This window comes from Pongo pygmaeus, chromosome 4, assembly GCF_028885625.2.
Source record: "Pongo pygmaeus isolate AG05252 chromosome 4, NHGRI_mPonPyg2-v2.0_pri, whole genome shotgun sequence".
NCBI classification, from domain to species: Eukaryota; Metazoa; Chordata; class Mammalia; order Primates; family Hominidae; genus Pongo; species Pongo pygmaeus.
The window spans coordinates 143080654-143093504 of NC_072377.2; the positions used below are offsets into that span (position 1 = coordinate 143080654).

At 45.4% G+C, this 12851-nt stretch overlaps 1 protein-coding gene across 3 annotated transcripts in view; it reads right to left on the reverse strand.

The window, feature by feature from the left end:
- The window catches only part of ETF1 (eukaryotic translation termination factor 1), a 37883-nt gene extending 27481 nt beyond the window's left edge, over nucleotides 1–10402 (reverse strand). For 2 of the 3 annotated variants that reach the window (XM_063665525.1, XM_054488847.2), the window contains exons 1-2: nucleotides 7993–10402; nucleotides 7729–7832 (exon numbers count right to left, since the gene is read on the reverse strand). In XM_063665525.1, coding sequence (XP_063521595.1) covers nucleotides 7729–7814 — 86 coding nt within the window. In that variant the 5' untranslated portion in view covers nucleotides 7815–7832; nucleotides 7993–10402. The other variant, XM_063665524.1, reaches the window with a different exon arrangement.
- Between the last annotated feature and the right edge of the window lie 2449 nt (nucleotides 10403–12851).

Sequence of the window (12851 nt, forward strand, 5' to 3'; positions counted from 1 at the left end):
CTCACGCCTGTAATCCCAGCACTTTGGGAGGCCAAGGCAGGCGGATCACCTAGGGTCAGGAGTTCAAGACCAGCTTTGCCAACATGGCAAAACTCTGTCTCTACTAAAAAATGCAAAAATTAGCTGGGTGTGGTGGCGGGCGCCTGTAATCCCAGATACTCGGGAGGCTGAGGCAGGAGAATCGCTTGAACCTGGGAGGTGGAGGTTGCAGTGAGCTGAGATCGTGCCACTGTACTGCAGCCTGGGCAAGAGAGCAAGCCATCTCAAAAAAAAAAAAAATAAAATAAAATTAGCCAGGCTTGGTGGGACACACCTGTAATCCCAGCTACTCGGGAGGCTGAGGCAGGAGAATCGCTTGAACCTGGGAGGTGGAGGTTGCAGTGAGCTGAGATTGCACCACTGCACTCAAGCCTGGGCGGGAAAGCAAGACTCCGCCTCAAAACAAACAAACAAACAAACAAACAAAAAACAGACCTTAATCATCTGCTTATACTAAATCCCCTTCAACATGTACTGTGTTATTCTGTACTCACTAATATGGAGTTGAAAATGGTTTATATTATCATTCCATGTTTGTGTGGCAGATCATGTTTTTATTTTATTACATATTTCTTCCAAAATGTCTAGTGCCCAACTCACAGCAGATGTTTGGTGAAGCCCATTAGCTTACTGGTTAATTGTAAAAGTGCATTTCTGGCTTCATATTCATATACCCAGGTGTGTATTTTGGAGGAAAATCTAGTTCATAAGGTCACAGACATGGCAGGAAAACAAAAAGAACCTTTTATTTCGACTATGATCATTCTTCTAAAGGAGATCATAAAAGCACAAATGAAAATGTGAAAACAAGAGTACAAACTCAACATGCAGAGCTATCTGTATGACAAGAACCAGTTGTCAGGCACCTGAAAATGTCAAGTCCCTCTGAACCTGAAAGGATTGTGAGAAGAGTGAAGACAGTGGGCAAGGATGTGTGTCAAATGGCCTAAGATAAAACCGTATCAGAGGGAGCTTCATCATACTCTCTGAGGACAGTACCCAGTGAGAAACCTCAGACTCTCAATTTCTAACCTGCCGGAGAAAAAAAGCCTGAACCTTCCTAATTCCTTCTCCCCCTCACTAAGATAGCAGGCTGCTGAAGAATTAAAAGACACCTACAGAATGTATCCTAGGAGAAGGTTCTATTCTGAGATCCCTAGAGAATAGGCTGGACTGAGAAGTAATTTCTACTGTCCAGCCTCTTAGTTGAACAGATCCAGCAGTGGGAAGGCAAATTTCTCCTTCCTACTCTTCAAATAGGATCGAAGACCATTTAGCCCTGCTGCAAAGCTGACACTAACTTTTTAAACAACGAAGTACCATCCCAGGACAGGGGGTGGTGCTGTACTGGGCCGACCCTCAGTCTCAAGTTCAAAGAAAACGAGCCCTCTGAAGAAAGGGTCCAACTGGTGTGGAGGATGGAAGAGACCTATAACCTACACAGCACTCTGCCTTAAATGATACTCTAATTATGTACTCTTGCTTACCTTGCAGTATGTCCAGAGTAAGCCTTCCTTCCCTTGAAGGGTAAGTATATCTACTATTACAATAGAAGTCTGTCAAGACTTGAAATTCAAAGGGAATAATTGTTCATTAGGTTCACAGTGCATAGAACACCATGCCAGATACAACGGCTGTTAGGACTAGTTCTGAGTTGAAGCAGGCAGCCTACATACTTGGAGGAAACTAAGGACCACCACCACATCCTTTCTAACATATATACTCTGTCCTCTTCCCTTTACCACCTCTTTTCTCTCTCATCTATTTCTCCTCTTTCTCATAGTTCAGACCTGTGGCATCTGTATCCTGATCTTTTAATAATACAATTCTCCATTAGGGTATCTCTACAGAATCAATGTTTGTACATACAAAAGGAAAGAGCTAACATTACAGAGCACTCTCTATGTGGCAAATGTGGTGTTAGGTATTTTAACCCGTATTATCTCAACTGTTACCACCTAATCCAAGATTAATGTCCATAGTTACACATGTGGAAACCAAAATTTGGCAAGAGTGAGAAGTCTGTAGTTGTTTGTTCTATATTCATCTCTTCTCACAAAACTTAAAATAGTCTAGTTCTTGACTTTTTTCTCATGTGGTCTTTATTATTATTGTTATTATTTTTTTTTTGAGATGGAATCTTGCTCTGTCGCCCAGGCTGGAGTGCAGTGGCGCAATCTCAGCTCACTGCAAGCTCCGCCTCCCGGGTTCAAGCCATTCTCCTGCCTCAGCCTCCCGAGCAGCTGGGACTACAGGTGCCCGCCACCATGCCTGGCTAGTATTTTTAGTAAAGACGGCGTTTCACTGTGTTGGTCAGGATGGTCTTGATCTCCTGACCTTGTGACCTGCCCACCTTGGCCTCCCAAAGTGCTGGGATTACAGGTGTGAGCCACCGCACTGGGCCCCTATTATTATTATTATTATTATTTTTATTTTATTTTTTTTCTGAGACGGAGTTTCGCTCTTGTTGCCCAGGCTGGAGTGCAATGGCGCAATCTCAGCTCACCGCAACCTCCACCTCCCAGGTTGAAGCCATTCTCCTGCCTCAGCCTCCCGAGCAGCTGGGACTACAGGTGCCCGCCACCATGCCTGGCTAGTATTTTTAGTAAAGACGGCGTTTCACTGTGTTGGTCAGGATGGTCTTGATCTCCTGACCTTGTGACCTGCCCACCTTGGCCTCCCAAAGTGCTGGGATTACAGGTGTGAGCCACCGCACTGGGCCCCTATTATTATTATTATTATTATTTTTATTTTATTTTTTTTCTGAGACGGAGTTTCGCTCTTGTTGCCCAGGCTGGAGTGCAATGGCGCAATCTCAGCTCACCGCAACCTCCACCTCCCAGGTTGAAGCAATTCTCCTGCCTCAGCCTCCCTAGTAGCTGAGATTACAGGCATGTGCCACCACGCCTGGCTAATTTTGTATTTTTAGTAGAGACAGGGTTTCTCCATGTTGGTCAGGCTGGTCTCGAACTCCCGACCTCAGGAGATCCACCTGCTTCGGCCTCCCAAAGTGCTGGGATTACAGGCGTGAGCCACCACACCCAGCCTGGGCCCCTATTATTTTTGAAACAGAGTTTCACTCTGTTGCCCAGGTTGGAGCGCAGTGGCGGGATCCGGGCTCACTGCAACCTACGCCTCCAAGGTTCAAGCATTTCTCCTGCCTCAGTCTCCCGAGTAGCTGGGATTACAGGTGCAAGCCACCACACCCAGCTCATTTTTGTATTTTTAGTAGAGACAGGGTTTCACCATGTTGGCCAGGCTGGTCTTGAACTCCTGACCGCAAGTGATCCGCCCACCTTGGCCTCCCAAAGTGCTGGGATTACAGGTGTGAGTCAACGTGCCCAGTTCTCATGTGGTCTTTTAATCTGTCTAACCAACCGTTTGGGGGGAGGGAGGCATGGAAAGAGCCAGAATAGAGGACAAAAAAAGTCTTCTTTATGAGCCTGAACTTTAAATGGTTCAGGTATTTGTATCAAAGACCACAATGTATCATTTTAGCTACAACCAGCCCTTCAAGGATAGTGAGGGAAAAAAAAAAGAATGTGAAATTCAGTGCTTTGAGAATATTATTTCCACCACCATTTAGGTGAATATTCTATTAACCAACAATGTTTACTTGGGGAAGGTACTCAAACACATCCAACATACCTTAATTTATTCAAAGTATATAAATTAAGCAATCTGTTCATATTAATTATCTCTAAGATTTAAAACATTACCCTATTCAATGATCTCGCCAAAACATTAACTGTTAAATCTATATAATGTGAGGAATTCAGTGGGGATTCTTTAAAAATGGTTATATTTGGGGGCAGGAACAACCAATTTTATTTCATTTAGAGTTAAGATGCCAACAAGTTATTCTTAAGTAAACAGTTTTTAAAATGTCCAAACACTACAGCAGAAGTTTGCAAGCTCACTGACCTTCAAACAAGGGTTACGGTTATGAGGGTTATCTGACCAAGTGTTCATTAGATAAGAAACACATAAGGTTTCCTAGTGAAGATAAGTGAAAAGACATTTTAACACCCACAGACACAACCTAACCCAAATTAACACTGTCCATTCCTTTGTCACATTCACCACTGTCCCTGGCTAGGACAGGCTCTAGTTATGATTTTATTAACATTACCTTAAAACTATAAGGTGTCCAACACTATTTCTGAGGCCACCTCTTGCCTGCTCAGAAAACACCAAGAGAAAAAACAACCAATAATTCTCCCCCTTTTTCCAACATACGTTGACCTGTTTTAGTTCCTTATTCAAGATACCCTCAACCACAGTATTGGTTTACGTATACATTTGTCCTTCACAAGCCAACTGTGGAGCATATACCAGGAGCAATCATGAACAGGGAAGAACTACCATCAACTTTAAGTGGGGCCTATGTCTACCAAAATAATTAACTGGTTATTTTACTAGCACACACAAACTAACATTCGACCAGGCTTATCTGAAACCAAATAAGCATGTTCTACCCAAATTAAAAATCAAGTTTATGTGTGACACTCCTTTCAACTCAGAAGATTAAGTATGATACTGGTTACAAAACAGAATGTTATCAAGTTCCCCATTTTAGTAATGTGGCCTCTATAAATGCTCTTCTACACACATGTAACATAAAATAGAATCTGTTATAGCTCAGACTACATTTTAAGGAAATCTAGTTTTGTATTTTCTGAAAATAAAATATACCCAGTATAGCACATTGGCTTAAGTTCTGAACTCTGCTACATTTTTGCTGTGACATCTTGGACAAATTATCTCTTAGCCTCAGGTGCCTTGTCTACCAAATGGTGGCAATACTTGTGAGGATTAAATGACTTAATAATGTACTGTAGCACAGTCTATAATATAATATACTATGTGCTTAATAAATTATTTTGCCAACATACTTCCCTTTATTCAGATGTAGTTAGTGAGCCCATTTTGCAGGTGGTTCCTTTTTCAAGCTACATTAAATTTGGGTTATATATCAAGAGATAACCACATAGGATTATCTTAATTTCAAAATCACTCTTATTCTAGCATATTTTAATAACTACTGTTAAAAACCAATCCATGATTCCTATGCCTAGAATTCTACACTAAGGGGAGGAAAGGGCTTTTTCATTTCCAAAACAATACTGTTAACTCCACCACTAAGTCTCACTATCTTATCCTAATAACCATGCCTGAAAACCTCAGTTTCCTCCTGAAAACCAGAGTATCCCCAAAACATCAGCAAATACAGATTCATTTTGCCATCCACTTAGTCTTTAAAGCCCATTACAATTCTCCTAAAAATATTTTATCACTAGGTAAAGTAGGAATAACATTTTTCACTGTACCCTATCTATGAAAATCTAGAGTCTGACTTTAACACAAGTTGGCAATGAAAATATTCCCACCTCCAAAAACTAGTATATACTGGGGAATCTTCTGACTCCCTTACCAATACTCAGAGATGGCCAAGATTTTAAATTTCCACGGGATCAAGATGCAACCAAATCCTGATTAAAAGCAAAGTAAGATATGATTATTAACCACAATGTTTAGCGGAAGGTCCTCCAGCTATTTTAGACAGCTTAATCATGTCTAAAATATCCAAACTCAACAACTTGAAATACAAGTTGTGTCTTATAACTTCATTTTTAGCATGCTTTAAACTTCACTGAACTTTGCTAAACAAAGAGGTAAAGCCTTAAAGAGGCGTTTAAAAGTTTCTAGTGGCTAGGTAACATGGGTAGAACAAATTTAAGAATGAGTTTCCTTCATCAAGCAGTAGAAAGGAATGCTGTTACTTATTAAGCAATGTCGTCTTCAATGTTACTTCATTCAAACAGGCAAATTATAGTCATGATTTAATTTTTTTGGACTGTTTCAGAGAATATAACGTATGCAAATTAAAATGTGTGAACCTGCCTGCTAATGAAAGTAGTAAGAACAAATCCACAGGTCACATCCACCTATATACAATACTGCAACAACAGCAATCTATAAAATGCAATACTGGATTGAAGGCTTCAAGTAACAAAACAGAAGATCCTACTGAAACAAAAGAACCTGGCTAATTCTTGGTAGTGCAACATAATGGGTCGTGACCTATATTACCCTTTCTGTACAGTAGTCTCACATTTTGGGAATAACTGGTCACTACCATATGGCACAAGTTCCTGTAAGATTATTAAGAAGGTCTGGATATTCTATTAAATTCAAAGAAAAACCTAAGGACTAAAAAATAAGCTGCTGTCTTCGATTCATATTAAACTAACGTTTCTCCAGTAAACCGAAAGAGTGAGCACAAGCCCAAGTCACTGAATGGGGCCAAACTTTTAGAAGCCTCATTCCAAACAGAGCTGTCCCTAATTTATTAAGAACAAAACACTAGCAAAACCAACCTGTGAACTGGGCCTTCAGTACAATTAAGCACATCCTGTTTCATAAAACAGTAATAATGAAGAGTTTGGAGGGGCTGTCATTCTAAAATTGCAAATCTACTCATAAATGACAATCCTGGGCTGGAAACCAGAATGTCAAATTCTTGTGCTGAAATCAACTTTTCACATGGCCTGAGGCAGGCCATTCTACTATTCTAAGAATGCTCAGACATACAAGTATGTAATAATGTTCCAAACACTTTTTTTTTGGGGGGGGGGCACTTCCTGTAAGTAAAAAGTTTCTATGACTGGGAAAGGAACAAAATAAAGTAATAAAGGAAACAGGAATACCTTTGGCACACCTTCCTCAAACGAACAACATTAAAAAAAAAAGAAAACACACACACACACAGCTAATTTTAATCTAGCCTACTCTCCCCACAATGGACACACCTACAGTTTCTTATCAAAATGTACAAGACTCAAAGCCCATTTAATTCAATTCTGAATCTCACTCAACAAGCACATCAGGCGCCTCTCTACAGCGATATCCCCACAAATTTCAGAGAAATGCCAGCAGGGACTCTGTAGTTATGATTCCTATCAAACGGCCCCCTAACCCGTATTTATCCTGGACATACACATGCAGATTCATTAACCAAAACCTACCCAGCACCCCTCACATCGCGCATACGTTGGCATTTTCAGTTTATAGGTGGGTCCTGGAACACCTAAAACCAGGAAGCTCCGGGGTAATTAGAGGACTTCGGAGAAGTCATCTTGGGACAGGTGGAAGACCCAGAGAAATCAGGAATCAGAAAGAAGCTGTCCCTGGCCACCTCTGCTTCCCGTCCCATCCAAACTTCACCCACCCGGGTCTCAGAAGCCCAGGAGGGAGAGGCCATTTTAATGAGGCCTGGCTGAGGAACGAAGGGAGAAGAGGAAATCAGGGAAGGGCCTTGGGAAAGGAAGGCCGAGCACTTTGCCACAATAGCACCCGAGTCGGGTGGCAGCACCTGGAGCGCGAAGAGGGAGGACCTGGACTTAAGGGTCCGGGAGGGGTGCAAAAGTAGCGGTGGCCTACCACGAGGGGGGCCGAGTGATCTAAACCGGGGAGCGCGGGCCCCTTACCCCCATGCGGGGAAAGGACCCCTTCTCGGGCCAACCGCGCCTACCCTCGCCCCTGGGTCAGGGGCTACTACCCAGAGATCCAGAAGGCGGGAGTTGGCTAGTGCCTGGTTCTCCTCATCCGGCCATGCGGCGCGGGGGCGTCCATCCTGAGGGGTCCGGGAACCAAGAGGGCACGGAGGGTGCCGGACGCGGCGCTCACCCGCGGGCCGCCTCCAAGCTCTTAATGAGCTTCTTGATCTTCCAGATCTCCACGTTCCTGTCGGCAGCACTGGGGTCGTCCGCCATCTTCTCGCCTCCTCCTCCCTAGAGCGGCCCGGCGGGGCCCGGAGACACCAAGACCACAGAGTTAGCGCCGCCGCTGGGGCAGAGCGGCCCCCTTCCTCGCCACCCCCCAGAGGCCCTCTCCTCCCATCCGGCGCAGCTCGCCACAGAGGTCGCCGGCCTTTCCCTCCCCGTGCCTTACCTAAGGGCCCAGTCCTGGGCGGCAGCGGCTGCTCCTCCCCGGCGGCGGCTCCGCGGCGGCGGCGGCTCTGACGTAGGACACCGGCTCCCTCTCTCCAGGCAGCTGCATGTGTTGCAATCCGCTCACATGGGGCCTGTGACATCACTTCCTCCGCCAGGGGCGGAGTGGAAGGCGGCAGGCGGAAGGGAGGGGGCCGGTGCGAGTGAGGAGAAGCTCTGCGTCCGCCGCGACTTCTCATTGGCTCTCTGCCCCGCAGCCTACAATGAGCCCACCGATTGGCCGCAGCTGGGTCCGCGCCGCCTTGTGAGGTACAGGCTGGGGGGTGGGAGGTGCCACCTTTCTTCCGGCCCGGCAAGGCGAGAGGAGGAAGCGGGCGGAAGCCGGTGGCTCTCGCGAGTTTACTGAGAGCCCCCGTCAGGCTCGAATGGGGGTGGTTCTTAAAGAGAGAGGACCGGGGTCGTCGTCTTTTCAGTCCCTTCTCCTTGAATAGGGTGGACATCTGAGGCTTTGCAACTCGAAACTAGGCACTTGGGTCCGACGCGCGGTTTGAACGGTGCTTGAGAAGCCGCGAAGAAGCGCCTCGCGCTCAGCGGCTTCTTCGCTGACGAAGTGCTGCGGTCTGCGTGCGTCATGGCTGCGCGGAATAGTGTGGAGGAGTCCTGGCCAGTAGGTCTGGATGAGGAGCCTGCCTCCGGGCGGTCCGGGACCCTCACCTGCAGGGGCGAAAGAGGCCTGTTTTCTCTCGCCCCAGAGCTAGGACGGGCTCACTTTGGATTTAGGATTTTATGGGGTGGAAGACAGCGGGGGCTGCCTGAGCTTGGAGACGTGAGGTATCTGACCCTTGTATGATTTGGCCTGAGCCGTTGAGAATGGAGGTGGAGAGAGTTGAAAGAAAATGGGCATCCACATACGGTTAGAACTTTATCTTTTTGAGTTAGGATTTTTAGGTGACTACTTTGTCCCCCCTCACCTCGTCTGGGCTCAAATATTGAGCCCAGACCGTGTGCTGGACCCTGTTTTCCTGGGGATACAGAGGTGAACCAAACAGAGGACAGTACTTACCCTCATGGAGCTTATAGTCGATTTGGTTTCTAACCGTTTGTGATTTTGTACTTTTTGTAATAAAATAATTACACAAATGCTTAAGTACTTCAGGGTTCTCTGAGAGTGTATGGCGGGGACCCAACTCTGAAATGAGACCCAAAGGATGAGTTAAGAGTTTGTCAGGAGGAAGCAGAATACAGTTGTGAACTACAGAAACGCCCGTGTGCTGGCACAAGGTCGGGGACGGGGAGAGTGGTTTGAGGGAGCAGCAGGGGAAGAGATCATGTAGGGCCTTTTAAGCCAGATTCAGAAGTTTGGTTTCTTTCAAGAACAGTGGGTAGTTTAAAGGGTTTAGAGCCCTGGTTTGGACTGGAGAGAGCACAGGAGAAGCCCAGAGACCATTTTGGCTGCTTCATTATCATGTGAGAGATGATTTTCGCTTACATTAGGGTGGTGACTGTGCAGATAGAAGTGAATGAAGGGCCTGGTGCAGTGGCCCACGGCTGTAATCTCAGCACTTTGGGAGGCCAAAGGGGAGGATCGCTTGAGCCCAGGAGTTTGCGAGCAGCCTGGGCAACATGGCAAGATTCCGTCTCTACAAAAAGTACAAAATATTAGGTGGCCCGTGCCTGTAGTCCCAGCTACTTGGGAGGCTGAGGTGGGAGGAACCCTTGAGCCCAGGAATTCGAGGCTGCAGTGAGCTGAGATCACACCACTGCACTCCAGCCTGGGTGACAGAGCGAGACCTTGTCTCGAGGAAAAAAAAAAAAGGTGAATAGGACTGGATGATGGATTGGTTGAGAAAAACCAAGAATGGTTCCCAGAGTACTGAAGTGGTGACATTTATTGAGGTGGGAAAGGTGAGGAGCAGGTGTTGGGGGATGATTGAGAATTTCATCTTGGGCCTGTTGAATTTGAGATTGCTTATGAGACATGTAAGTAGGGATGTCAGTCATGCGCTTTCATTTGTATGGTTTTTGAATACTTTTTGCATGTGTTATAAACTTTGTCCACACTTTGAAGATGGGGGTATGACCTCCATTTCATACATGGGGAAACTGAGGCAAAGAAAAGTGAAAGGGACCTTCTCAGAGTCCCACAGCTAGTTTATGGCTTCCCGACTCCATTTTTTGGTGTCCAGTGTATTATACAGTGACCCCATTACCTGTATTTTCATAGGATGGGGACACGGTCATACTTCTGTCCCCCAGGAAATGAATCTCAGGTTGGTACCTCTTCTCTGGGTTCCATTTTGTAGTTTTTGGCATATTTTCATTTGTTATATAATATTGTACTCCTGCTGTGTCATTCACTGTGTTTAGTAGTGAACGGAGTGGTCTTCTTAGTCATAAACACTGCTTACTGACTAGGAATCAACTGTGTCCAAGGTTTTCCTTCATTCCTCTTGCCCTAGTTCCTCCTTTCTATATTAGATTGCCCTACTCTACTCTTCCTTTTCTTTTTTTTCTTTTTTTTTTAAAGACGGAGTCTCCCTCTGTCACCCAGGTTGGAGTGCAGTGGCACGATCTTGGCTCACTGCAACCTCCACCTCCTGGGTTCAAGCGATTCTCCTGCAGCAGCCTCCTGAGTAGCTGGGACTACAGGCGGGTGCCACCATGCCCAGCTAATTTTTTGTATTTTTAGTAGAGTTGGGGTTTCACCGTGTTAGCCAGGATGGTCTCGATCTCCTGACCTCGTGATCCGCTTGCCTTGGCCTCCCAAAGTGCTGGGATTACAGGTGTGAACCACCACGCTGGGCTAGTTTTTGTATTTTTTTGTTTTTTATTTTTTATTATTTTTTTTTTTTTAGCAGAGACAGAGTTTCACCATGTTGGCCAGGCTGGTCTTGAATTCCTGACCTCAGGTGATCCGCCTTCCTCTGCTTCCCAAAGTGCTGGGATTACACGCATGAGCCACCACACCTGGCCTCCTCTTCATTTTGATGTTTGTGTTTACAGCATTGCTTCAGGTCCATGCTTGAAGGCTTTCTTCTGTGTGATTCAGGCTGAAGCAAGCATGACGACATCCCAAGTAGGATTGCTGTTTGTCAGCCTCTGAATTCTTAAAACTTATTTCTTAGACAATTGCAGGCCCAGGTAGCCCCAAAAGCTCCTTGCCTAGTTGCTGCAAATTCACCATCTCTGCATTTAGAATTAGAAATCAGTGCATTAGAGGCAAAGGCTGGGATAGCTATCTACGTGAAGAGATTTGGGATGTATGGAGCACGGATGGTAGTGCCTGCATCAAGGCTTTTTAAATGGGACCACGACGATTCATTGTTGAGGAGGAGTGTTCTGTGATATAAAAGTGATACAGATATTTCAAACTGCTAAATGGTGAGAACAGACTATATAACCTCTCTAGGCACACAGACTCTCTGAAAAATAAAGGAATTGTTCTTTATGATCTCAGAACTTCCTCCTCAGCTCAAACATTATGTAACAAAGTTAAATATTGGGATGTAGGTGATGTTCCTACCTAATTAGGTGGGAGTAGGCGAGTAAGCTTTTGTTTCATTTTTTTTTTTGAGGCAGGGTGTCACTGTTGCCCAGGCTGGAGTACAGTGGTGCGATAATGACTCACTGCAACCTCGACCCCAGGACTTAAGCGATCCTTCCACCTCAGCCTCCCTAGTAGCTGGGACCACAGGCGCGGGCCATGATGCCTGGCTAATTTTTGTATTTTTAGTAGAGATGGGGGTTTCACCATGTTGCCCAGGCTGATCTCGAAATTCTGACCCCACGTGACCCACCTGCCTCAGCCTCCCAAAGTGTTGGGCTTACAGGCCTGTTATAAGTTTTGATGTTGAAAGCACAAATAAGTCTTTGTGCTTAGAGAGAACTGGTCTCTACAAAAACAAGAAAAAAAAAATCAGCCAGGCACAGCAGCACGTGCCCCTAGTCCCAGCTACTGAGGAGGCTGAGGCAGGAAGATCATTGGAACCCAGGAGTTTGAGGTTGCAGTGAGCTGTGATCACTGTACTCCAGCCTGGGTGACAGAGCAAGACCCTTTCTCAAAAAAAAAAAAAAAAAAAAAAAAAGCTACAGAATGAGGTTATTGGTCACTAACGTGAAGATAAGTTTAAGAGTAACGAAGATAGACCACACACAGTGACTGATGCCTGTAATCCTAGGAACTTGGGAGGCTGAAGCAGGAGGATTGCTTGAACTCAGGAGTTGGAGTACAGCCTGAGCAACCTAGTGAGACCTCATCTATACTACAAATTAAAAAAAAATTTAGCTGGGCATGGTGGTGCACGCCTGTAGTCCCTAGCTACTCAGGAGGATCACTGGAGTTCAGGGAAAAAAAAAAAAGAGTAGCCAAGATGAAGGCAGGGAAGGGCCTTTGAGTCTTCTGGAAGTCAGTGTGGTTGTTAGAGGGAAGTTTTCTTTTTTTTTTTTTGATACGTAGTCTCACTGTTACCCAGGCTAGAGTCAGTGGCACAATCTCAGTTTACTGCAACCTCCACCTCCCGGGTTCAAGGGAGTGATTGTCCTGCCTCAGCCTCCTAAGTCGCTAGGACTACAGGCGCGCACCACCACGCCCGGCTAATTTTTGTATTTTTAGTAGAGACAGAGTTTCACCATATTGGCCAGGCTGGTCTTGAACTCCTGACCTTGTGATCCACCTGCCTCGGCCTCCCAAAGTGCTGGGATTACATATATGAGCCATTGTGTCCGGCCAGGATATCTCATAAGTTAAAGTAAATGAAGACCTAAGCTTTGGTAGTACAACATAAAATAAGATTTAAGGTTTTTATAAATTGACCTAGGACAAGTTGTTTATGGAGTGCAGTGGGGCAAGTGTAAGGTATC